This window comes from Diplotaxodon limnothrissa, linkage group LG4 (genome assembly GCF_057381915.1).
Source record: "Diplotaxodon limnothrissa isolate DT_005_m linkage group LG4, D_limnothrissa_male_GT1.1, whole genome shotgun sequence".
NCBI classification, from domain to species: Eukaryota; Metazoa; Chordata; class Actinopteri; order Cichliformes; family Cichlidae; genus Diplotaxodon; species Diplotaxodon limnothrissa.
Window position 1 is genome coordinate 5,079,530 of NC_140599.1, and position 27,922 is coordinate 5,107,451.

At 44.0% G+C, this 27,922-nt stretch overlaps 1 protein-coding gene across 2 annotated transcripts; it reads right to left on the reverse strand.

Moving 5' to 3' along the window:
* Window positions 1-3,224: 3,224 nt before the first annotated feature.
* tanc2a (tetratricopeptide repeat, ankyrin repeat and coiled-coil containing 2a) lies at window positions 3,225-27,922 on the reverse strand. Of its 2 annotated transcripts, none has more exons than XM_085351997.1 (27): window positions 27,631-27,922; window positions 21,618-21,754; window positions 21,148-21,316; window positions 20,740-21,060; window positions 18,569-18,694; window positions 18,211-18,477; window positions 17,636-17,769; window positions 17,138-17,369; window positions 16,883-17,055; window positions 13,443-13,523; window positions 13,170-13,370; window positions 12,096-12,230; window positions 10,814-11,010; window positions 10,610-10,718; window positions 10,334-10,456; window positions 10,117-10,254; window positions 9,899-9,997; window positions 9,299-9,490; window positions 9,101-9,194; window positions 8,016-8,149; window positions 7,800-7,923; window positions 7,120-7,295; window positions 6,836-6,968; window positions 6,523-6,614; window positions 6,280-6,414; window positions 6,064-6,164; window positions 3,225-5,088 (listed from the first exon to the last, which is right to left on the reverse strand). In XM_085351997.1, exons 1-27 carry the CDS (start codon window positions 27,920-27,922, stop codon window positions 3,225-3,227), a joined length of 5,979 nt encoding a protein of 1,992 aa, XP_085208123.1. The 2 variants fall into 2 exon arrangements, with proteins under 2 accessions (XP_085208123.1, XP_085208122.1); XM_085351996.1 differs by having other exon boundaries at window positions 18,211-18,480.

Consider the following 27,922-nt stretch of genomic DNA (forward strand, 5'->3'; position numbering starts at 1 on the left):
CAAGAAGGTAATGTTCTTGTTCTAATGTAAGATTATACCCAAAAAAGCTTTTCCTTGTTGGGTCACACAATGAGAGACAGACTTACAGTTCAGTCTTTTATTCAGCTTTATTCCTCTTTCTAACTCAGTGATTCCACATGAGCCAAAAACACATTCATGTTGCTTGAAATGTTTGATAATGAAGCTCTTCTCGTCACCATCCTTGGTTTTAAATGTAAGCTCATCTTACACACTGTGAAAGAGCCCAAAGTACACACTGACTTGGCTCTGTTCTGACGGGATATTTCACAGTCAGGCACCAATGCAGACAGAAGGTAAACATCCTACATGTGATGCACAACACACAGTTTTGCTAACAGATTTTCCACGTTTTCACTTTGAACATCAAATTGCTAATATCATCTCACAGCTGCAGTCCCCTGAGCAGTACGAGATGATGGCAGTGGTCAGAGACTGTACTGTGTGTGCTATGTCAGACATCACTTGTTTCATCAGCAACAGCAACTGAAAGTGAGAAGTTTGGGGGAAAAAAGCACTACAAATGTACAAAAACTGGCATTCATGTTTATAAAAGACAGTTTTAAAGAAGCCTGATCTTAATATATCATTAAAGTGAAACTTGTCCCTCTTTTAAATATTCAGCTAGCCACCTCCCCTTGTCGTTAACAAGGTTAAGATGGAAAAGTTAAATCATTCCTTGCTGACATAGACAAAAGCATTTTGAGCAGTAAACCGTGTCTTTTGCCATAAATATGTTGTCTGTTTTATCTGTTTTAGCAAGCTAGGCAAACTACTGGTTTGAAAGGAAAACCTTGTAAAGACATAAATAAGCATGTGCTTGATGGATTCATAAACGATAGTGTGCTAAAAATTGGTAACATTCAAAATCCCAAGTAGATGGTGATCACTTTGGGAAACGCAAAAAAGAAACAGCGTAATTTCTGTATTGCAGCAGATGTTTGTTAGCCCTAGCATCTAAGGTACGATAAGAAAAACGCATTTTCCATTCAAAGTAACGACTTTTAAAACCCAGTAACGTGGCACAATGAGGAAAACTTTTTTTATGTCACAGTTACTGTTACTGACGCCTAGTCTTTGATATCACATAAGCAGAAACACTGTCGACAACTATAAATGTTTGTTATATAATAAGACTTTTGATTAATGACTTAAAATCATTTGTTGCAGACAAACATTTTAATTATCATCTTTGATTACGGCAGTTTTTTTCCTATTTAACATCCAAATTTAGGTCTATGTTCTGACCTAAACTTCCTTTTTTTAATTATACTTTGCAAATTCTAACAAAAACTTTCACCACTTTTAAAAAAACTTTTCTTGTCTCTTTTTATTTCTGCCCTTGTTGCCTCAAGAGAATTTGCCTTTTCCCAGAACAGCACTATAAATAAGAACATTATTAAATAAAGGTTATATTGATTCACTGCACCAGCTCATGGTACAAACCGATTTCACATGAAAAGTCCTGCCTGGCTCTAGTACAACTTAAGATGGTGTTACTCCAACACAGTACAATGTACATGTTTTGGAGAAGTTGTTTCTTCACATTTTGTTTGAAGATTTTAAACTTTTTCTGAGCGCAGGCGTTTATAACAAGCACAGAAACACACCAAAGTTGGAGGAACCATCTGAAGAGTAAGTAAACACACGGCTACGTATGCTAATGTTTGTGAGGCTACGATTCTGATCTGACTGTGAAATACACAGTGGATGATAAGATGAAAAGAGTGAACTGAACTTTAGTTTTTGAAAAACAAACAAACCTCAACACAGTAAATGAATGTAGTTGAATAGTGGTACATTTTTGGGCCTCATTGGTAAGGCTCTGTGGCTGCTGTTGGTGGTAAGATAGTTAGCTTGGCATGGTCATAAATTAAGCTGGTTTCGCGCAGATAAATAGATTGTTTCATTGGAATTTTACACAGTTATCTTTGGAAAGGCAAGAAAAACATACAACACCATCCAAAGAGTTCAAATGCACATTGTTGAGGACAAATATCCAGAAATTACATGTCAAGCCTAGTTAATGGTCAGAGTGAGAGTGACTGACAATACTGACAACCGAGGCACATACAAGCAAAATGTTTCCAACATAATACAGTATGAAGAGCCCTGGTGTATCACTTGGAATCATATGGTTTGCATAATTAGACCATTAGGACTACAGAATATAAAAGGCCTTCAGAGAGCACAGAAAAAGGCTGAATGGATGACCCTTCCAAAAAAATCCAATTTTTACAAATGCGCTATATCGTTCTAATTGAACCCAGAAAGAGACCAATGTTAACCCAACATCTTTAGAGTTTCTGCTTCATGTAAACTAAAACTCTAAAGTTTCAGTTTACGTGTTCTCACAGACGATCCCCCAAAATAAACACGATGGCAAATCCCAAAGGAATACCGTTTTAAGAAAAAACAAAAAGAAACTTTACAGTTTGATACAGACATAACTTAAAAAGATAAATACAATTTTTTCTCCTTTTTTTAACTCAGTGTTTATTCAATGACAGTATTTTCGAGTTTCTCAAACTATGGCTTGGGTCTGGGTCACTAACAAGCGTTTGACTGGTACAATGACGCGAGCCTGGATTCGTCCATTTCTTTCAAGTCAGTGTTATTTAAGCGCTTCAATCTTGAAATGAGATCTTTATTAAAGGCGTCGGCAGCAGGCAAAGGTAATTGCGGTGCTTTTTCTCTCCTGTCTGGACGTCACCATTTAGACTTGAACTGCAGTTTTAAAATGTAATTCAAGCCAGAATTGTGCAAGAAGAAGAATACAGTCTTATTCCATAATTATCTTCTTCGTTCTTGTGCTTTGTGAGGTGAACACCTGTTAATGTTTCACTTCCAAATGGCAGAACCAGTTCATTATTGGTGAATATGTTCCATGCCGTTCTTATAGGTTAGGCATCTTCACCATGAAGGAGTCAGTATGCCTAAGATGAAGTGGCACTCTTTCCAAAAACAACATAGAGCAATCACTTAACCTAGCAAGTGAGGTGGAGTTCTCTGAAGCATACTAACAAATACAACCAAATGAAAACAAAAGCTTTTACCCAGTCTGAACTTGGTGTGTCTTGCTCTTATAAACACTCCAAGTACTAAATGTAGGAACTTGACATTACTTTGTTTCAAGAACAGTCTTCCAGTATATCGGTACAGTGACTTCATTTATACCACTTTTCATTAATGTTCTTGTATTGTCTTTACACATTGGACTCTACAAAGGGTCTTTTTGGTTTAACCGGAGACGTAGGACCCGTACGTCTCTCAGTCGGTCTGTCCGAGCAGCTGTGGATCATGGGCAGCGTCCGAGCCACCTTCACATCCATGTAGGAGAGATTCTGACAGGCAACCTGCACTGAGCCCTCACCCTGATGAACATTTCCTGGCGTCACGTCATAGAAGTCCAGCTGGTTATCATAAGAGGCGTGACCATTGTGGGCATTGTTGTTGCTGCGGTTGTGGTAGGCAAAGGATGAGAGCTGGGGTGGAGGGGGGTTTTTGCTGGGCGAAGTGACAACTGTGTCCACTGAAGACACGGCCCAGGAGCGAGACGGACTGAGACAGGACGCTGAGCTGGACGGAGCCTGTTGCTGATATTGCTGGTGCACCCTTGCCGTCTTGTCGATTACTCCCATAAAAGGAGTGTTCCTAGATGAACGTCCCACCTCTCCAGGGTAAGTCCCGCCTCCTGACATGCATATTTCTGACTGGGGAGAGGCGATCAGGAAGTTATCATCATGGTAACCACTAATGCTTCTAGCAGAGGCCAGATCTGAAGGTAGATCCATGTGCTGAACAGAGGCCGATGTCCTAAAGCCTGGCCCAAGATTAGCTGGCTGTCCAGTAGCAAGACTACCACTGCTGGGGGAGAAACGGACGCTGACACTCTGGGAATGGATGAGAGGCCTAGGGGAATGACCAGAGGAGGAGGTTGGGTGAGCACTGAGTGGACGTCGAAGACCACCCTGGTGTTGATACTGATAATCGTGCGATGACTGAAGCCTATCTGAAGACCCCATTGCTGCCTCTGTAACTTCCAAAGGGTAGTAGGCTGCTTTGGATTGGTTACGGCTGAACTGACGGGACTGGCCAAAACGGTTTACCCCCGCCCACTCGGCTCCTGCTGCTTTCCCATAGCCAGATGTGCCTCTGGCCTGGCTAACCAGGTCAACTTCTTCTTCTTCATCCTGTACATAAGAAGCTCCAGAGCTCAGACCAGGCTGAGCCAATGGGCTAGGCCTGACATCCATAGGATTTGAGCAAAAGCCTTCCCCAAGCTCTGCTAGTTCTTTGGGCAGATGGGCGAACTGGGAATAGGCAGAACTTCCCAAAACCATGCTGGAGTGGGTAGAAGAACTGGGCTGATTGGTTCGGACCACCTGTGCTTTGGCTGGTTGGAGCCAGTGGCCTTGGACGGGGTTCTGCTTCTGGAACCTCTGACCAGCCAGATGGGGGTGACGCTGGACTCCCTGGTTCTGATCTAAGTCAGACTGTGGATAGTTTTGTACACCTCCACTTTCGGACAATGTAGGCATACTTTCAGACACTATGCCACCTCGCTGCTGATGCTGGATTAGGGAGGAAGTAGGGCTGAAATCGTGATAAGATGTGGAAGGAGGGGGAGGTGCAGAGTGACTAGGTGAAGAAAGGGAGGCTGCGTGGGTGGGACTGGGGAGGTGATGATACAGATGAGTGGGGGAAAGGGAGGAGGGCGATGGTACCCCAGAGTGGCAGCGGGTGTCAAGACTTTGAACCGCAGGTTGAAGGTGACAGGGAGAGGAGTCTCTTTCCCTGAAACTGCTCTCTGCTTTCTCCTCTTCCTCCTCTTCCTCTGTAAGCCCCTCTCTATCCTGTACCTGCAAACAACCTGAATCTCTAGACCTGGCCTCGCTGATGGACATGTTCTGCTGATAGACGTGATTAGATGATGGAGGATGAATGTCCTTTTGCTGTGCAGCCTGCCGACACTCTTCTTTGACCCGTGACAGCAGGCGCTGAATCTCCCGGTTGGATGGGCACAAACGGCTGGCTTCAATCAGGTCCTCCAAAGCAGCGTGGAATTGTCTGGGTTGTGATAGTGACAAGGAGTGAAAACAGGACAAACTTCAGAAGATGACAGAGAATGTGTATATCAGAATGTTTCCGGAATTATAGGTTTCATATTGTCAGTGTTTAGAAGGTCTGTTCCAATCTTTCGATGTCTGGTTACCTGAAATTTGCTGCAATCACATTCACAAAAAAAAAACAGGCTTAAAAATGTGTCCCTCCATCTGAAATCTATGCCTTCAGTCACTGTGACTGTAAGGCAATGCTAGGTCAAAGCTTTAGGTCTTTACTCTCTGGTGAACGGTGCCAGTCAGTGACCCCACGGTAACCACTCGTCACTAGTGGAAAGTGTGTCTGGTTGGCAAGCGGTTGCAGGAAGTTGCATGTGGTCACAGAGTGGAATACTTTTACTTTGAAGGGAAATGGTCTCCGTTTCTGGTTTGTGCTGTACTTTTTCATGCTTCACCACTACATGGTGGTTAGTTAGTGACTGAGTGCAGACAAGCTGGCATCTTCTACGCAAACTATGAGTGACCGCAGTAATCTTCTAGCAATGAAAGCAATCACAAGATGGTTTTTGGTCCAGCACCCTTTTTGCTTTCCTAGTGATTGGAGGTTAACAGGGGATTGCCAGCTGGTCTCTGGGCCTGTGTAACTGAGGCCTTAGCAAACTGTGTAGAGCCTTAGCATGGAGGTAACTGGAAACTGACAACACCCCGCCAAGTTAAAACACATGAGACCCTTACCTGACAGCACATATGTCTTCTACTTCTTACAGTTCAGGTCACTCTATCTCTCAGGTTTTCTTTACATGGTAGTGAGCCTAAAACTACTCAACTCTTTCTCACTGCAATCTCGTGTCTAAGTTTCAAATAGTTTAAAAATGTCAAACAATAAAATCATCACAGTTCTACTACTGAAGATCCAAAGAACCCAAACTCTCAGAAGATGACGATCAGTTAGTTTTATTCAATTTCTCACGACACTGTTTACCTGCGGCTGCGTTTGGCACGGGCTCTGGCATAAAAGGCTTCATAAGATTTGGCTTTTAGCTCCAGGGCCTTGGTAGCAAACTCCTCAGCAAGGCTGAAGTCCTGTAAGGAAGATTAACGATATATCAATACTGAAATAAAGTTTTCGAGATGAGATTTGTTTCAAAATAATAAGCAAAATATTCTCAACATGTGTGTGTGTAAGAAGAAGCCTCACGTTCATCTTGCGGCGGCAGCGTGAGAGGTTGAGCAGCACGCACACCCTGAGCTGTTTGAACGTCTTCAGCTCGTCTCCTGGAAACTTCTGGAGAGCTGACTGATAGGAGTGAGCGGCTTCCCTCACTTTACCTTGCTGGAAAGAAAAAAAAAGAAACTCTTTCAGAAAGAACTTTGGAATATCGAATCAAATCGATATCGAGTCAATCAAATCAAATCTCATCAAGATGGAAATGTGCGCTACCTTGTACAATTTATCTCCTTCTTGGATCAATTTACTGAGCAGAACCATTAAGATATCTGGCTTAGAGGTCGCCATGGCCCAGGTTGCAGGTCCTACACACACACACACACACACACACACATGCAAGTTTAGTTTAGGGATATATGAAGGATGATTTAGAATTCATGAAGGTTCATTCTGCAGGATGATGTATTGCTAATGGAAATGAACTATATGGGAGTCCGGCCATGCAGCAGTGAAGATGCTTACTGCATAACTACAACATCCATGGTTTAATTCTTGCTGTTAAACTGAACATGCTTCATGCTTCTACCTATTTTGGCTCCCTTTTTCAGTAGAGCGATGACTGCAGAAGTGTTTCTGCAGCCGACTGCTCGATCCAGAGGGCGCATCCCGCTGCAGTCCACATGCTCCACTGACGCACCGTGATCCACAAGGTACTGCACCTGGACACGGATCAAAGCGACATTTTTCACCACTTTTATAAATTCTCCTCCGGCTACATTACATTGCCCTCTGCAGCGGCTGCAGAACAGGTAGGACAGGTAACTGTTCTAAATTAACTAACACAATCATGGTTACTCTGGCTGTACACACCACATCTGGGTCTCCGCAGAATGCAGCCAGATCCAGAGGCGTGCGTCCATTGCGGTCTGCATGAGTTGTGGCTGCTCCTCTCTCCACAAGCTCTCTGACCAATGAGAGCTGGCCTTTTAGACACGCCCAGCTCAGTGCCGTTAGCCCTTCTCTGTCGGTCTGTTCGAGGGAGGCTCCTGGAAACAGACAGATTCATTAGGGTCGGAGCTATTGTCAGGGTCAGAGTGATTAGAATGGGGGCTCTAAGGACGACCTTATAAATAATGGCTACAAACATGGCCTCACTAGTCTCAGCACACATGCCATTTCTGTTAAAACCGTCAATTCCTACAGTGGAGTGTTTGATCACGAAGACAACAGATTCATTTCATATTTCTTCTACTTTTTTGTCAGTGTCAGGAAAGAGGAAAACACGTTTTTACAGCAGTGTACACGCTGAGAATACTGTACAGTATCACAGCTGTCCTCTAAGATTAGCGTTTGTAGTTAAAGTATTATTGATTAGGACCAATCTCGTTTTCAAGGGTTTTTTAACATCGGAATCTCCTGATAAAAGAAAAAGTAAAAAATACTTTCTGACTGAACTGAAGTTGGACATAAACAATGTGACTGCTGGTTTAATTGCATTGCTGCAGCAACTCTTGCTGTTTTTCTGGCTGCAGAGTGCAGTGTGTGATTACCATGATCCAGCAGCAGCTGGGCAGTGCTCATGTGTCCCTCTGAGGCTGCAGTCATCAGAGATGTTCGCCCCTGCTGGTCCACCATGTTCACCTCCACCCCCTGATTCAGAAACAACTCCACCACCTGACCGAAGGATGCAGGAGGAGGAAGACTGCAGTTATCTGCTGCAGGTATCGTGTGATCATGTGCCTGTTTGCTTTCTGGTTCCACCATACCTGCCAGTGACCCCGTCTCACGGCGCTGAAAAGTGGAGTGACACCCTGCTTGTTTCCTTGCTCCACAGCTGCCCCCTGATCCAACAACAGCCTGCAGACAGACAGACAGCCACATCCTGCTGCTGCTGTCAGAGCTGACGCAAACACACAGAGTGAGACAAGGGAAACCAGACGATTACAAACTTCAGCTCTGTAACTGAACACATGGCATTATAAAGCTGTGGTAGGTGTTAGAGAACAAACATTAAATATAGAAGCCAGAGTTTATTTTGAAATGACGCGACGGATATTAAATGAATCCACGTCTGAGCTTTGGTAAGAAAAATTTGCAATGAGACAGAATCACCCAGGTCTGATCCTGGCTCTGCTGGAGGTTTTTCCTTCCCACTGTCACCAAGCGCTTTCTCACCGAGGGGACGTCTGATGTTGGGATTTTCACTGTACTACTTTAGGGTCTTTATCTTACAACATAAAGGACCTCGAGATGAGTACATAAATAAAACTTCTGTATTTCTTAGGAGAACCTTTTGTTTTCAGTGTAGTTTTCTATTGTGTATTTGCTCGTTTCCATTTCGTTTTTATTGCTTCAGTATAGTTGTTATTGTATCAGCTTGTTTTTCACATTTACTGTATGTTTTTATTTTTATTTATTTATTTTTGGTCTCATTTTAATTATATTTTTCAAAGACTTATTTTATTGTGTTGGTTTTTTGCTCTTATATAATATAAATATAATAATCTTGGCCAGAGGAACCAAACATGTAGAAGAGTCTAAATACTTATTTTTTCTGTTTTTACTGAAGTGAACATTTTCGTCCACTAGATGCTACTAATGTAAAGTATAGTGATCAGTCATGTTGTCTCCTGTTTGCCTCTCATTAATTATGAGGTTGTGGTGGGAAAATGATCCTGCTACATCATCCGTTATTGTAAATGACCTTTTAAGCAAACCAAAGCATGTTTATGAAAACATTGTTTCCCACCATGTTCCACGTGAATTTATCACACTGATGGCGTCTGGTTGACAGAAAAACAAAGCCTGCCGTGACAAAGTAGTTACACAATAGTAGTTACATGGTCATTACCTGTCTCTCCCCATAGACTGTCATATGTGTTGATCTCAGGTCTCTCCTCCCCTTCTTCATCTTCCTCTGGAAGGTCCAATAGGTATGACACCATCTACACACACACACACACACACACACCCGACTATGTGATTGTATATTCTGTACCACACAGTGTTATACATTAAAGGTGTGTATGTGTGTGTGTGTTTGTATCACCTCTGTGTGTCCCATGCTGGCTGCAGCAATCAAAGCCTGCTGCACTGCTTGGCTCCTGCTTGCCCCCTTCTGTCCACAGCAGGTAGTACAACTCCACTCCGCCCTCTTTAGGAGAAAGCGCAGCACCTCGAGGTGGCCTCGCTGGGCTGCGTGAACCAGCACGCACCGACCGGAGCCGTCCACGTGACCCACCTGCACCCAAGGGGAGACAGACACTCAAAAACAGGGTTGGGACTCTTTCTAGGTTAAATTGCAGTGATGCCACTGACTATCAGAAAAGGTTATGAGACCAAGAATCAAAAGAAAAAGAGCAACTGAACTGCAACAATCTCAATTTTCCTTATTTAACATATTTCACTGTATGTATAAGGTTGGCCCCTTGCATACCACGGTGATATTTTTTTGTGCACAATTACCTTGGAACAACGCGAGGGACAGAAAACTATTACTTTTTTCAGCAAATGGTGGATCTACAAGCTACTGAATTATGGGATGTACTGCACAGAAGCCTGTGAAAATCCTGCTGTTGTCATTCTTTACATTAGCTGCAAACATCTGTCTGACACCAAACTGCACATGTGGAGTAGAACTGGTAGCTACCTTGGCTCTGTGCTGACTCAGCATTGTGACGATATCCAGGTGACCAGCTGCAGCAGCGAATCCCAGTGCAGTCAAACCGTCATGTGACCAAGCATCCAGCTAAAAATTGAAGGTGGAATTGTGGTTGGAGTAAATCTGCTCTTGTTAACACCCAATGACGCGTCTCTATGAACTCACATGATGTTTAAAAAGCTCCACGGCCTTTTCTTTTTCCTTACCTGTGCTCCATGATCAAGCAGCAGTGCTACAGCATCAGTGTGGCCCAGGTGAGCGTGGACACACAGCAGGGGGGCGTTGTTCAGGACATCGCTACAGTAATCCACATCAGCCCCAGCCATAATCAGCAATCTGCTCACCTGCAAAAGGAAAAGAGGAAAGTTACAGCAGAACTGTGGTGGGAAATACACTCGTGTGTGTGTGAGTATGCATTGTTACCTTGATATTGGGGGTGTAGAGGTTGCGCAGTGACGCAAGAACAGGGCTCAGGCTCTGGGTGCTGTATGACAGCCACAGCCCTTGCAGAACTGAGGAGGAAACCCCTAGCTTCCTACTCAGGCCCTGGATGAGGAGAACAAATGCGACAGAAACCAACAGTTAGACATAAAACAGTGGCATCTCATTGGTTTGTGATCTGTAAAAAAAATCTACTGGTGTGGTTTCCAGCCCCATGTATCTGCGTATGCGTGTCTAACTTTGTGTGTGAGAGCTCGCCTTGTAGATGTGCGCCTTCAGGATGTGATGCCCGAGCTCCAGTGTCTGCTGTCGGGTCAGCTTTCCTGCCTGTCTGCAGAGCCAGAAGGACAGGAGAGTGTGGCCACTCCTGGAAACAGAGACACACAGCTCAGTGAGAAACATCTGTCCCTGTTTTCTTCTCTCTCCATTTGTCACTCATGCCCTCTGGCCCTCTGACTATACCTGGGATCGCAGAGGAACCGGTCATCCTGGCCCTCCTCCCTCCACATGAGCCACTCCCTGAAGGAGGTGTGGTTTAGCATCCGACTGCCGTCGCTGCGCCGCAAAAGGAACGAGGAGAGCTGCTCCAGGCGCTGTGAGAACTCCGCCCACTCCAGCGAACCTCCGGCCAGGGTGCCCGCATTTACCACCTCAAACAGCTGTGCATTGACAGTATTGTATCCACTGTTAGCAACTATTAGCATGCTAGCACTAACTGAAGCACAGCTGAGTCTGAAAGGCACATCAGGAAGTTTGATGATATTTGTTCATAAAAAAATATCCTGATAAGGTCACTGATTTCAAAGGACGGTTCTTACAAGGTGACACAATTATACACACAATCGATGCATTTCAAGTCATTACTTTGAGGGCTTAAATCTATTTGCAATATCAAATATGGCTCTGTGAGTAATATCATGGTCTAATTATAACGGTGTGGTGTGAATGAGACACGGCGGGTCCAGGGATCATAGGTTTGAGCCATTTTATTCAATATTCACACCACAACACACCAACCCCTGAGTCCCCGTGTTTATAACTAGGCGGGCGTGATGAAGGATGCCGTGCAGGTGCGTCCGCCCTCCCTGCACAACACCGCAGACCACGCCCCACCACAAACGGTGATAAAGATGACAGAGGAACATTGTACAGTTCCCTGAAGGAGGGACCAACAATCAATTTTGAGCCAGCGGGGGAAGAATATGTTGTCAGTATTGCTAATGCTCACTAGAGTTATTCGGTGTGTATATTTGTTAAACAGTCATCTTCACTGAAGAAAAAAGTATCTCGTGTATGTGTGCTCACAAAATTCAGTAGTGTTACAAACGTTACTTCCAGTAAACTCATCATGTTCCGAGTCCACAGTATACTACATAAAGTTTACCAACGTGAAAATGCTGGTGTGCTATGCTACAATCACACTGGGGACCACAGCCCACAAATTACTAAATTACTACAAACTTGTTGCCTTTGAAATGGTTGTTTTGAGACGGTGACCAGGCCTGTCAGCTCAGTCAGCTGCCATCCTCAAAACAACTTTGCTGTGTCAAGATGGCAGAATAACAGCAATAAGACAGAATCAGTCTACAACTGATTGGCGTCAAGTCAGCAATTATATGCAATGTTTTTGTGATGCTAAAACGAATAACTATGATAAATGTACTACCTGCAGTCAATTACTGATTTTTCCTAGTTGCAAGGAAGCTGCTGTCCTGTTTTTACTCTACTGCGACTGAGCCTTTACCTGCTGGTCAGTCAGCGGGTGCAGTGATGCCACAGTAACGTTGAGTAAAGGTAGAACTCTCTGGAAGGACGACTGGGTGGGAAAGCGCATGTTGAGCTGCAGCAGGTAAACCTCTGCTAGACTCACAGGAACCACCTGCACGCACGCACACACACACACACACACACACACACACACACACACACACACACACACACACACACACACACACACACACACACCCATTAAAAGCCTTTTCAGTATATCAGATGAGCTACAAAGAGTGCACACATTTGTGCTTTATGGTTACACATCAGTATCTCTTTGTTTACATTGAAAATGCCACGCCCACTATTTTCCGCAGTGTCCAATTATTTAAACTAACATGCTCTCGCTCTTGTACGCTTCAGTTATTTCAGCTGACATTTGTTTATATTATGTTTACACTGAAACTTAAACAAGTCACAGAATCGCTGCTAGTAAACTTTTTGGCATGCACATTTCAAATACAGATTAAGTTCAGGGTCGACTGAAACTGATGTTGGTGATTTTCAGTGGAAAATATGTTGCTGAGTTTCAGAGACTGTCCCTTTCACAAAGTTGTTTGACATAAAATTCAATGACTGAAACTAATTTTAAAATAAAATGTAGTCAGAACAGTCAGTCCCTTTAAATACATTTACTCAAATGCTGATATAATCTCCAAGAGCCAACTGTGACGGACATTTTTCCAGCGGTATGGCACGGTAACTGACTGAATGTGTCTATAGCTTTTTAAACAGTAGCACACACTAAATATTTCCAGTATGGGGAAGATTAGTAACTGTCCTGTATTTTGGCTAAACAAATCTGGTAAAAATGACAAGCAGACAGTAGAGAAAATAATTTTTGCCGTCCATGTGGAGTTCCTGTAACAATGTGATGTCATGTGGAAACTATGAATACTGCTTGATTTATTTCATCCGTGTTTAAATGAAAGTGCTTTAATCTGTGTCGATTATACTTCAACTGTCAGTTACTTCTTTAGTCTAGTTTGTAGCAGTCTCGACTTTCTTCAGGACTTTATTTGACCTTTACCTTCTTTCTCCATCTCACCTTGAAGCTGGAGCTCTTCAGAACGAGGTATCCCCCCTCTATCAGGTCCAGGATCAGTTTTAAATAGAGATATGAGCCTCTGCTCAGGCTCTTCAGGTGGCTGATCAGTTTGGACAGTGCAGTGTTATCGAGGCGGCCATTGCTCAGTGACACATTGCTTTGGATCTCAGTGCTGCTGTGGATACGCTGCATCAGGTAACCCTGAGAAAAGACAGACCGATGCAGTACAGATGTGCAGACAGACAGAGAAATAGAAATGTATTTACACCTTACCTGCAGGTCCTGGTCTATGGCGCTATTCTCATCCATTCGGTCTAAAGAGATGCGGTGAAAGGGCAGAGAATGAGTGATGTCCTGATTGAATAAAAACACAAAGAAACAGATTTTGTTAGTTCAGAAAAAGTTGTGTTTATTAGCTGTGTGTGCTGCTCACAGTAATTTGGCAGCACAGACAGTATTTGCTTCAGAATAATATGATTTTAATCATATTCAGAAGGTTCCAAACTGATAAGAGATATTCAGTTAACACTGGTAACAATGGCAGAAACCAACACAACTCAAAATAGTCCCCATGTGCTTGTTTGTATGTTTATGCTCTCTTCACAATGCCGGGAACCTAGGACCCACTGCACTAGCATAGAGTCTTTCTCCTTTAATGTGTTCAGGGTGAACCTGCTCTCATCTATGGAGCTGCTAGTTCTGGATTTGTATGGCAGATGTCTATCAGGCTCCACAGTGCTGGGCTGTGACCAAAAGGCCCACTAGAGGACATCGGGCCCTGAGACCACCCTCATGAAGTCTGTTTCTGATTGTTTGGTCAGAATCATTCACACATGTTCTCATCCTCTTCAACCCTGTCCAGGTCTCCTACAGTCTCCTGGAATCTCTTCGATGTTCTTGAGACTGTGCTGAAAGACACAGCAAACCTTGCAGGAATGGCACGCATTGGCAGGAGCCGGACTACCCGTGTGACCTCTGTAGGGTCCAGGTATCACCTCATTAGACCACTGTTAATGGACATTAGAGGACATTAGACCACTGTTACTGCACGATCAGCGGGGCCTATCGCGCGGTGCCCCGCGCTTCACTCGGACTTTCTGACCACGTCATGATCCACCTAATCCCCGCGTACAGACAGAGGCTGAAGCTCTCCAAACCTGTCGTGAGGACCAAAAAACTGTGGAGCAACGAGGCTGTGGAGGAGCTTCGCACGTGTTTGGAGTCTACAGACTGGGACACAATGAAGGCTGCTTCTAACAGCTTGGACGAGTTCACGGACACTGTCACCTCCTATATCCACTTCTGTGAGGACAGCATTGTGCCATCACGCACCAGGGTGAGTTATAACAATGACAAACCCTGGTTTACTCCTAAACTCAAAAAGCTGTGGCTGGAAAAGAGAAAGGCGTTCAGAAGCGGAGACAGGGACTGCTACAGAGAGGCCAAGTACAGGTTCACTAAGGAAGTGGACATTGCTAAACATCAGCACTCTGAGAAGATGCAGCAGCAGATCTCAGAGAATGACTCGGCCTCTGTGTGGAAAGGTTTTAGGAATATCACCAACTACAAGCCTAAAACCCCCCACTCCACTGACGACTTGCTCTTGGCCAACACCCTCAACGACTTTTACTGCCGTTTTGACGAGCCATCAGGCAGCCTTCACACCTCCAACGGCCCCAACAATAGAGACACTTTGGACACTCATTCCCCCACCTCTCCCCCCTCCATAGAGCCATCACCACCTTCAATCACTTCACCTGCAACACCCCCCTCCTCACCCCACACAAAAGAGGATTTCACACCACCTCCTCCCACCACAACTCTTCATATTCATGAAGCAGGTGTGAGGAAGCAGTTTAAGAGTCTGAATGCTCGAAAAGCTCCTGGCCCAGACGGTGTGTCTCCTGCCACCCTCAGACACTGTGCAAACGAGCTGGCCCCAGTGTTTTCTGGCATTTTCAACTCCTCACTGCAGGCATGTCATGTGCCTGCCTGCTTCAAGTCCTCTACCATAATCCCTGTCCCCAAGAAACCTAGGATCACTGGACTAAATGACTACAGACCCGTGGCTCTGACATCTGTGGTCATGAAGTCTTTTGAGCACCTGGTTCTCTCCTATCTCAAGACCCTCACGGCCCCCCTCCTGGACCCCCTGCAGTTTGCATACAGAGCCAACAGGTCTGTAGATGACGCCATCAACATGGCCCTACACTTCATCCTGCAGCATCTGGACTCCCCAGGAACCTACGCCAGGATCCTGTTTGTGGACTTCAGCTCTGCCTTCAACACCATCCTTCCAGACCATCTCCGAGACAAGCTTTCCCAGATGAATGTGCCTGATCCCATCTGCCGGTGGATCACTGACTTCCTGACGGACAGGAAGCAGCACGTGAGGCTGGGAAAGAATGTCTCGGACTCCCGGACCATCAGCACCGGCTCCCCTCAGGGCTGTGTTCTTTCTCCTCTGCTCTTCTCCCTGTACACCAACTGCTGCACCTCCACCCACCAGTCTGTCAAGCTAATCAAGTTTGCAGATGACACCACCGTTATCGGACTCATCTCGGACGGGGACGAGTCTGCCTACAGGAGGGAGGTTGAACGTCTGGTGTCCTGGTGCAGCCACAACAACCTGGTGCTGAATGCCCAGAAGACAGTGGAGATTATTGTGGACTTCAGGAAGCACACAGCCCCACTCCCCCCCATCATCCTGACTGACACCCCCATCACCTCTGTGGACTCATTCCGCTTCCTGGGTACCACCATCACCCAGGACCTGAAGTGGGAGCCCACCATCACCTCCGTCATCAAGAAAGCCCAGCAGAGGATGTACTTCCTGAGGCAGCTGAAGAAATTCAACCTGCCAACACGGACGATGATGCAATTCTACACTGCAATCATCGAGTCCATCCTCACCTCCTCCATCACCGTGTGGTACGCTGGAGCCACTATCAGGGACAAACAGAGACTGCAGCGTGTTGTGCGCTCTGCTGAGAAGGTGATTGGCTGCAGACTCCCATCTCTGCAGGACCTGTACAGCTCCAGGACACTGGGGCGTGCAGCTCGGATCTCAGCTGACCCTTCTCACCCTGGACACAGTCTGTTTGACCTGCTCCCCTCAGGCAGGAGGCTCCGGTCCATTCGCACCAGAACCTCTCGCCATAAGAACAGTTTCTTCCCCTCTGCTGTCGGACACATGAACAATAACCATATGACTGTTCCCACCACTAACACATGACCCTACGCTGTGTTCACTGCATCATTCCGTGTTTGGCACTGATCACCACCTGCACTCATGTATATATCATGTATATATCTATCTACTTAGCACTTTTAATTCTTATTCTTATTTTTATTTATTTATTTATTTTTCATGTCTATTTTAGCGTAATTTATAACAGTATGTTTGCACTGAAGCACCGCAGCAATTTCCTAATGTTGTAAACCTGCTCAACATTTGGCAATAAAACCTTTCTGATTCTGATTCTCATGCTACCAGGTGACCCCAGTCAAATGCAAACAAATGCAGAAGTAGTGAAAAAACAGTCGGAAAAGATGAGGAGGGAAAAATGTCTGTGTCCTCCAGTTGTAAAACCATTCCTGTTTTGGGGGTTGCCTCATTGTTGCCCCTCTAACGCACCTGTGTGCTCTTTTGTTCCCATTTCACGGTCACCTTTGTGATTTTACACTTCTGTGTGTTTGTGACTTGTGTTTACCTGCTGACTGGTCCTGACAGTGGTAATGACCTTCAGCCAGGAAGGAAATCTCTGGATGGTTCGGGATAGAAAGGAGGTCAGCGTGTCGCCGTAGTCCGGCCGGTGGAACTCTGCCTCGTTTAGCCCATCAATCAGTACAATAAGGCCCGCCCCTTCTACATGCAGTTTATTTTCTGGAAAACAAACAAAACAAACTCACATTGCATCACTGCACATCAGTTAATGTGCCACAGCAGAATGTAGTAGAAGCTGTACCTCTGTAGAGAGCATCGAGCGGTTCTAGTATTCCTTTCTGAAGGGCAGAGATCGGATCCTGGATACAGGAGCGCAGACTGAGCATGCTCTGGAGCTGTGGCGCCCGGTGCAGTAGTTCACGATAGGTGGCCAGCTGAGGCGCGCTGCTTAATGTAGCCGCCATGTTGTGGACAAACTCCGGAACGAGACAGGTGTGGCAGTTATCGGCCTGACAGAAATGATATGAGACTACCTACAAAACAGAGGCAGAAGAAAGTCGGTGAATCATCTGTAGATTTTCAGTAAAACTTTGCTGAGGTGGATTCACACGCTGGCCTTTTAGCTTGAGAGACTAAGTGATCATTCATTACACTGGTTGGTATTACAGCAGTCTAATTCATGTGGGTCTTTTATGGTCATTTCCACTGCTGTACACAAGCAGCCTACAGAAAATTATGAGAAGCACAACAGGTCATCTTTGATTAAAAAGTAGAAAGAGGAATGAAGTAGGGACACTACCTGTCCTGCGAGCCTCCTCAGCGCCTCCTCCTGTCTCCTCCTCATTTCTGGTGTGCCTGGACAGCTTTCTCCTGACCCCCCTTCATCTCCTCCTCCACCTCTTCCCAGGGAGTCGTGGGAAAAAGTCTCCACATCTGGGAAATTCAAACATACAAACGTGTCATTCTTTCTGAGCAGCTGTTGCCTTCATTAACTGCATGATTTTACACTGTTTTTCTGATGCCTGGCTCAGCTATGGGTCTGGCTACTGGCCCTGTGGATTTTATTGGGTTACATATGATGACTCTGTTAGTCTGAGTGAATTTAAGTACATAAACATTTTTGTCTAAACTGGTCAAAGACACTCAGAGCCTCGTCTTGGCTGTGTGCTTTGGCTCTTTATCTTGCTGAACCTCTTTTCCAGTGTCAGTGGTGAGAGGCTACACAAGAAATGAACTTTCTGATATGCAAACGCAACCAGAAGACAGTTTAACTCTTGCATACGTTTTTTCTAGGGTTCTGCTAATATCCACATAATGTCTCTTGTACGACACAGTTTACAGAGCTGTGAAACAGGAGGGATCTTTTCCTCTTACGTTTGTTTATGGTCTGGCTGCTAGAAGCATTTGGCCACATACGGTTTCCATGACAACTAAGTGCCACCAAGCGAGCAATGATGGCCGTTTTGCCAAATCCCATGTTGCCGATGATAACCGCGCCCCGGCTGGTTGCTGGATCATCACTGCGGAGGCAGGTGTCCATTTCTTGGAAGAGCCACTCCCTGCCGGTGAAGAGCCAATCAGATGAGAGACCAGGAACCTCAAAGTGAAGCGGCTTCAGGTTCAGAGAGGGAGTGAAACGAACTGCTGGAAGAGAGGGAAGAGAGGAGCGCGTGTAATGCTGCCATTTATTATAACTGCATCTCAGGATGTTTGGCACCATGTGTGCATTTACCTCTGTGGTCCTGTTGACTACGAATCCCAGAATTCTGTCTAGGCATTCTGAGGGATGTCCTTGAAGGGATGTGTCTCTGCTGCTCATCAAGATAAGCCAGGTCTTCAAGGTGGGCTGAACTAGTGGCTAAAGAGAAATAAAAAAAAAAATGCTGTAATAAGACTGCTGCAAAATAACTGACATAATGTGCTTTATACAGATGCTAAGTTGGTTATAGAAAACTAAATTAGAGCCGTTTGTAGATATATTTTTTTCCACTGAAGAAACTCCAAAGTTTAAGTTAGCTATGGTGAATGTGTCCTTACTACTTGGTACAAACAGGTCTGGCACTTTGGTAAACCGATGCATTCACGTTCTTGCCAAAGGTTAGACGAGAATATTCTTATAATTCTTGTTTCTGTTAAAGGAGGACACAGCTAGGAGAAATTAGTCAGTATAAAAGATGGATGTAGCCAACATGATGTCACCATCTGCTTTGTGAAGTCTTTTTATGTAGCCTAGAGCTATATATATGTAGAGTCACCTTCATCAGCGAGACTCTTGTTTTACATTCTATGGACTCATATAGCTCCTAGACTTTAAATCTCTTTTAAAACTGTTCTTATTGTTCATTTACCATTAACATACCTCCACAAATACGCTCCACAACAATGAGAAATATTTAAAAACTCTCAGTAACAAATATGTTACAAATCGCTGTATGAACAATTTAACAAGTTAATCTTAACATAACACCAACCAAGCAAAAGTACTCATGTGTCTTCTAGCTTGTATGAAGACAAACGTGTTTATAGCTTTAGAACAGATTTCCGTATCTGTTGTTAGCAAAGCAAACAGGCAGGATTACTAGGATTTCAGCATCTTGACAGTTCCTAAAAAGTTGATATAAAACCTAACAAAGGACTAATACAAGTTAAAAACTTTAACTTTCCCTGGCTGCAAACACAAAGCTGTGAGAAACCTACCAGAACTTTTGTCTTAATGACTCCAGTAACAATCCTGTTGCACTGCAGAGAATACGAGTGCAGGCTGTGCCTTGTATCCTGTGTGTCACTTCCTTCCTTCCCCAAAGTGCTCATGACTTTTAGCTTTTATTGAAACAGGAGAAGGAGAAGAGGAAAAGGAGAATGGGCTCTGAACACGTTACCCAGGCACCATCTCCATTTTTCAGCTTGTTGCCTTTTATCAGCAGTTTATAAACTACCAATGACGAGCTTGTTAACACACCTGCCTGTGTACACATGAAATAAACCAGAAACTTGAAAGAAACCAGACAGTCTTAATAGGTGCTCTTTTTAAGGTGATAAGGATTCTGTATTAACATCTGCCCGTGCCTCAGTTATGTCTCTGGTGAAGTATGGCCTGGATCCAGGACTGTGATTTTCTATGTGTGCTTCTGAAACACTGTCTTTAACGCTCTGTGTCTAACTGTAGCCCTAACCTGTATGATTATTATATATTTATATATATATATTTATTATTATATTTATGTTTTTACATAAAGGTGAGGTTTTTTTTAAAGACAGATTATAAACTAGAGAACAAGCTGTGTTTTAATTCCTCACTACTGCGTGCATGTGATCCAATCACACTGCAAAGTGTCCTGGCAGGTTTTTACAATAACAGCAACATTAAAAAACAAATTTCATGTTTTATTCAGTTTGATGCAAAATGAATGAACGTGCCCATAAAGTCCTCCGTGTCACTTATTAATAATATAGGAATCTTTTTCTAACTGTCGCCCCCACAATTCACTGCAATTGTTTGTATATTTGTATACAAATTTGAATACAAGTGCGTTGCGTATGCACTGGGACACACTCTGAATTCACTTTTGCAGAGCAGAGGGATGCACTATGAAGCCAGATTATGGGCTTAGTGAGCTGTGCTGAGTTTAAACTGAGTTCCCTGTCCTGCCGCTGGCTCTCTTTTTACCAGGTTTTCTTTTACGATTTGGTCTAAAATGAAATTATCTGTAAGCAATCTGCAAAATTATAGATTCTTTTATATGTGGAGCTTGTTAAGCTGGACTTTTATGGTTGGTTGGTGTCAGCCAGTTAGTTGTGACTTTTCTAGACCACACTGACTATAAATATCTGGTAAAATGCAACAGAACCTCACACTGTGCTGAAAGGCAAAAAAGGCCACATCGCATTCATCTGCCATCTTACCAGCAACCGAATTAGGGCGAGGCATGAAGTAGAGGGGGATGGAATAGGTGGAACCTGATGACTGGGTGAGGCCAGTGCCTCGATCTGGATGGAGTTTGTTTAGGCTGTAAGTGGAGGCAGCCATGCTGTCGTCCACCCTATACAGAAAACCCTCATTTCTGCTTCCTGACGCTACCACACTGGTAGACGAAGTGGACGCCACCACTGGTCGACCCCCCTGCTGCCACAGGTTGAGACTGCTGCCATGGTAACATTCTCCTGCATACTTAGCGCCGTCATCCCTCTCTGCAGCTGAGTCAGCAGAATAGCTAGTCAGCGTGGCTGAAAATTAGAGAGAAGGGGAAACAGGGGGCATTAGCAACAAGAGCTGGTTGTTTAATGGCCCATTTGAAGACAACTGCCCCTTACCTATGATCCCACTGTCTCTGCTCTCCAGTGTTGAGGTGGGGGAGGTGACGGAGGCGTGGTTCGGGGAAGCGTGCTTGTTGTTACTACTGCCTTCAGCACCAGTGGGAGGGTGCAGTGTGGAACTGGGCGAGGTGTTGCTACTAGCCAGACTGGAAGAAGGAGACATCCTCTGTGGGAAAGGCAAAAGAAAAATAGAAATATTCTTCTATTATTGTGCATTATAGGTATTAATGTTATATCGTACAGTTCTCATTCTTATAGTTATCATGTGTCTGTATAAGTTAGCATTTTTTGGCAAAACATCTTTAAATATTCAAATAGAAACACAGTGGATGGATGAAATAGATTTGTCAGTGGAACGAGACTTTCCACGACCTCGATAAAACATCGTATGGCAGATTCACAGTTAAATCTCTGAACCTAAGAGCATTCGATGATTTAGGTGGAACAAAAGCGTGTGTGTTACTTACCTGCCCATCCTGAGCATGGTAAGGGGAGCCTGGCTCTCCACTGATGACCTTTTCTCCAAGTAGAAAACCAAGCCTCGTCATCAGGGCATCAGCTGCCTCATCTACTGAGGGGGGTGGTCCTAACTCCTCATCTTCACCTAACGAGTGAAGAAAAGGGAATTAAAAAAAAATACTATGCTGATGATGTCATCTGACTGTTGACTGTGACATGTTAAGCAATGGAGACCGTATACCTTCATGTATTATAATCACATTACATTTTTTCAGTAATGCAGTAACATAAACCATTAGTGAAAAATGTAATTCCAGTTGCAATTATGCCAGTACTTGTGTTACAAAGATTTCAGCTTGTGTGCAGCAGAAGCAGAACGATGAAGTCTACAGCTTGTCAGGAATGAGATATGGACATTCATTTTATTTTTATGGCACAAAGGGACGAGAGCGTGATGATAACGTTGAATCTGCATGCAGGACAGAAACAACTGGATTATACTGGTGGCAAGATTTGAGCTTTTTGCAAGCACGGACAACATGCTAACGCAGGGCTAGCGAAAAACCTAGCGTGATGAGCAGGGAGAGGATGAGCTTCAACACAAGACAAAGCAGTGATGAGCAGTCAGCCTCTGTTTCTACCTGTTCATAGTAGAATCACTGTGATGATTGTTTTCAGGTCTCTCATACGCTCATACATATTCCATGTGTGTCCACCGTCCGTATTTGTGTCCATATGGGGATTTGTGTTGGTGTGTGGGACTGTAGTGATTCCACTTCCATCACTTATCGAGTCCATTCCTTATTGATTCTCAATGGCGTCACTTTGAGAGTCACCGCCATCGCCAAGCAGCTTATCAAACACATTACATTTGTGCAAATGAATTGCATGCTGGGTGATTACATTTTTTTGCATGTTGGAGGTATGTCCCCTCTTTCTTGCCATCTGGGTTGGAGTCATTACTCAAAAAAAAGTGTTCTGTATTACACAGAACACTTTTCTAATCCAGCACACGTTACATTAATTTCATGTTTCTCCATAAAATGACCTGAAACACACTGTCTCATGATTACCATTTAACAATATAAACCCACAGGCTACAGCCCCACACACCAACACAAATCTTTCTCTAAGTACGTAGGTAAGAACACAAAGCAAAGATGAAAACCAGCACAAAGAGACTTTAAAACATGAACAGATAGAAATGCAGGCTGTAGCCTGACTGCTCATCAGATTGTTATCTGTTGAAGTTCAGTGTCTGGCTGCTGGGCTGGGGTCAGCATATGCTCAGCATAAAGCTGCCTCAATCACAGTTTTCTACAGACATCCACTGGCAACCTGCTAAAAAGTCCCAATTTGATGTGCTGGCTTCAAGAGCAGACACTGTTATAAGTCCATCCAATCAGAAGAAATTATGAAAATAGAACAATTCAGAGAATCTCACACACGCTGCAACTCACTCAAAGCACATGCAAAACAGTGATTGATGTTGCTATTAATGTATTCACTATCATGACCTAAATAATCCAAGAGCACTGCACACGTACACACACACACACACACACACACACACACACACACACACACACACACACACACACACACACACACACACACACACACCAAGACAAGAATGTAAGCCGCAGCACGAAAGCTCCGACTCTGTTTCTCTCTCTCTGTAATTACAGCTTTAAACTGCTGACTGCTGGTGAAGAATCAGACACACACACACACACACACACACACCAAAAAAAAAAGCCATCCAACACAAAGCACGTGTGTGTGTGTACGTGTGCACATACATGCGTGTGTGTGGTCAGTCAATGACAGGGTTGTGAGTCGTTTTTAGCAGAAGAAAAATAAAATGGAAAGATCAGATACAGAGCGCGCAGACATTTCCATTTCTGCTTTCTTAACTAGTTCAGCTTCTGATTGCTTCTCCTGTCTTTCCTCCCTTCCTTAGGAGCCTTCCTCTCCCTTTGCCGTCCCTTCTTCTCTTCTTTCTTTGTGTATTTCTTCTTTTTTCTTTCCTCCTTTCCATTCTTACGTTCAGCTTTTCTTTCTGTCATAGTTTCTCTCTTCTTCTAACCATTTGTTTTTCATCTCTCCTCCAGTTTCTTTCCTTACTTTCCCTCATTAGTCTTCCTTCTTTTGTTCCTTTATCTCTTCCGACTTTCTTTGCACCCTTTGTGTTTTCTCTGGTCCCATCTTTCTTTTGTTTTTCCTTCCTCCGTTTTTTCTTTTCTTTCTTATTTCTTTTATCTCTTCCCTCCCAGATTTCTTTCTTTTGCCCTCATGTACTCTCTTTACTTCCTTTCTTCCTGAACCAGAAGGACTTTCTGCTATAACAGAATCCTGATATAGAAACTCTAACATGTTTCTGTCAGTAAAATGATGCAATCATTTCTGAAGTTCTGGAGCAGTCTGAAAGTGTCACTATGATTCTGCTTGTTAACTGCACCTCTGACTTCCTGTAACATTCAGTGAATAAAATGATGAACAGCATCAAGAGCATAATCCTGGGGCAAGGACGTTTAGATAAATTAGAAACTCAGAGCTTTGTAAACTGGGATTAGCGTGCGTTTTAGCTGATCTAAGCACAAGTGACTGGATACAGGTAAAGGTGCAAATGCAGTCCACATACTTGAGATCTGATTGGTCAGATCATTTTGGTCACATAATGCATTTTTAAATGAAGAAAGACGTCCTTTCTTTGATGTTATTTTCTGTTTTCAGTTATGGTTTAGATACAGTGGGGCAAAAAAGTATTTAGTCAGCCACCGATTGTGCAAGTTCCCCCACCTAAAATGATGACAGAGGTCAGTAATTTGCACCAGAGGTACACTTCAACTGTGAGAGACAGAATGTGAAAAAAAAATCCATGAATTCACATGATAGGATTTGTAAAGAATTTATTCGTAAATCAGGGTGGAAAATAAGTATTTGGTCAATAACAAAAATACAACTCAATACTTTGTAACATAACCTTTGTTGGCAATAACAGAGGTCAAACGTTTACTATAGGTCTTTACCAGGTTTGCACACACAGTAGCTGGTATTTTGGCCCATTCCTCCATGCAGATCTTCTCGAGAGCAGTGATGTTTTGGGGCTGTCGCCGAGCAACACGGACTTTCAACTCCCGCCACAGATTTTCTATGGGGTTGAGGTCTGGAGACTGGCTAGGCCACTCCAGGACTTTCAAATGCTTCTTACGGAGCCACTCCTTTGTTGCCCGGGCGGTGTGTTTTGGATCATTGTCATGTTGGAAGACCCAGCCTCGTTTCATCTTCAAAGTTCTCACTGATGGAAGGAGGTTTTGGCTCAAAATCTCACGATACATGGCCCCATTCATTCTGTCCTTAACACGGATCAGTCGTCCTGTCCCCTTGGCAGAAAAACAGCCCCATAGCATGATGTTTCCACCCCCATGCTTCACAGTAGGTATGGTGTTCTTGGGATGCAACTCAGTATTCTTCTTCCTCCAAACACGACGAGTTGAGTTTATACCAAAAAGTTCTACTTTGGTTTCATCTGACCACATGACATTCTCCCAATCCTCTGCTGTATCATCCATGTGCTCTCTGGCAAACTTCAGACGGGCCTGGACATGCACTGGCTTCAGCAGCGGAACACGTCTGGCACTGCGGGATTTGATTCCCTGCCGTTGTAGTGTGTTACTGATGGTGACCTTTGTTACTTTGGTCCCAGCTCTCTGCAGGTCATTCACCAGGTCCCCCCGTGTGGTTCTGGGATCTTTGCTCACCGTTCTCATGATCATTTTGACCCCACGGGATGAGATCTTGCGTGGAGCCCCAGATCGAGGGAGATTATCAGTGGTCTTGTATGTCTTCCATTTTCTGATGATTGCTCCCACAGTTGATTTTTTCACACCAAGCTGCTTGCCTATTGTAGATTCACTCTTCCCAGTCTGGTGCAGGTCTGCAATACTTTTCCTGGTGTCCTTCGAAAGCTCTTTGGTCTTGGCCATGGCGGAGTTTGGAGTCTGACTGTTTGAGGCTGTGGACAGGTGTCTTTTATACAGATGATGAGTTCAAACAGGTGCCATTCATACAGGTAACGAGTGGGGGACAGAAAAGCTTCTTACAGAAGACGTTACAGGTCTGTGAGAGCCAGAGATTTTCCTTGTTTGAGGTGACCAAATACTTATTTTCCACCCTGATTTACGAATAAATTCTTTACAAATCCTACCATGTGGATTCATGGATTTTTTTTTCACATTCTGTCTCTCACAGTTGAAGTGTACCTCTGGTGCAAATTACTGACCTCTGTCATCATTTTAAGTGGGGGAACTTGCACAATCGGTGGCTGACTAAATACTTTTTTGCCCCACTGTAAGTGAAAGCAACAGAACAAGCTGGTTATATTTTTGGGAAAGTATGGTGGCTAAAATAGACCCTGTGAACTCTCTGAATAATAATAATAATAATAATAATGATAAGAAATTTTATTTAAAAGGGCCTTTGAAGACACCTAAGGACACTTACCAATAGAATAAAACACACAATAGAACAATGACAACAAAGAACAATAAAAAAGGCACAAGATAAACAAAAAATTAGTTCACAGTGAATATGCAGATTTGAATAGATGGGTTTTGAGTTGGGATTTAAACTGGGGGAGAGAACCAGTGTTTCCTATATTTGGGGGTAGAAAGTTCCACAGCCTGAGAGCAGAGCAGCTGAAAGCTCTGCTTCCCATGGTGGTGAGGCGGACAGAAGCCACAGCGAGCTGGATAGAAGAAGATTGAAGTGAGCGAGCAGAAGAAGTAGTGCTTAACAGGTCAGAAAGGTAAGGAAGAGCAAGGTTATGAAGGGCCTTGAAGGTGAGCAGAAGAACTTTGCACACTCTCTTGAATTTCACAAGGAGCCAGTGAAGCTCCTGAAGATCGGGGGTGATGTGCTGGTAGGAGGGGGTTCTGGTAATAATGCATGAGTTTTGAACCAGTTGAAGCTTATGGAGGGATTTTTAGGGGAGACGATGTAAGAGAGAATTACAATAGTCAATGTGGGAGGTAACGAGGCTGTGAACAAGACTATTAACCACCTCACAGAGAGCCTGACACATAGTCCTGAGGGCAAACTCAGTCTAAGGAGTTAGCTGTGACTACATCAGCTAACATTACTTAACCAAACAGCCTTGTGAGAGGTCCTGACTTCATTTTAACAACATCATTCAGTGTCACAGTAAGTACCTTGGGTTTTCTAAAGGCCATTAGTATATAACTTAACTCATTTCTACATTGTAACATCTGTTTGGAAACCAATATGATCTTGCTTTAGTTCTTTGCGAAGACATAAGACACAAGTTTCTCTCCCTTATTTCAGAAAAAAAACCTCTTACAAAGTGAAAATACAAAAGAGAAATGAAAGCAGCAGCTGAGTGTATACGCTGGAGTACACAAAACCAACAGTGAACAACCTGAGGCTAGGACACAAGCTGCTGAAGAGGAGGAGTCACCACATATCGATATATAGCGATGTAATACTTTGTCAAAAATGCAGATAATCACGTTCCTTAACTAAAAGGACAAACTTTCCTGCTCTGGCAAGAAAGACATGTGAGCCTTGTGGACACCTGCATAGCTGAAAAAATAACAAAACTGCAGTTCTTCAAACAGCCACTTGGGGCTGACTGTAAAATCATAGCACAGGTAAACATGTTTACAGGCGAGTTTTTTTCTAACCTTTCTGTTCATAAAAAACAAACTTTTTTAGATTCATTTGCTTACACGCTTGGAACAACATACTAATCAGACATTAAATGGCATCACCAGGTTTTTGCCAGCTTGAGCAGCTCGACTCATTTTTGGGGGGAAATGTAGAATCCACTTTTTTTTAGCTAAATTTAAAGGGAAAAAAGATATTTTCGCATACTATTTGTACAAAATCTGAAAAAAATCAAACACAATTAGAGATAACAGATTAGAGTAAATTAAAAAAATATGGTATTTGACTGATAAAACAAGAATTTCTGGCCATAGAGAGATCCATCACTCTCACCTTCCTCCTGTCTCCTTCCTCTTCGATCTCTCTCCACTCCTTGGATCGGACAATCCCCCCAATCGCGACACAACTGCGAACTCTCCTCGTGAGAGTGACAACAGCAAACGTGCAACAGCAAGCGCCGCAGGAGGGACGAGGTGTGGTTGACGAAGCCCCCCGCAAACACACCTCGACCACAACCGCAGCCATTCGCCGGCCCCCACGGGTGACGGACACTGGAGCGCCCGTGGCAACACCACTTGGCTCTGGAGCGGGCGCATGCTTTCAAAATAGCCGCCGTGCAGTCCAT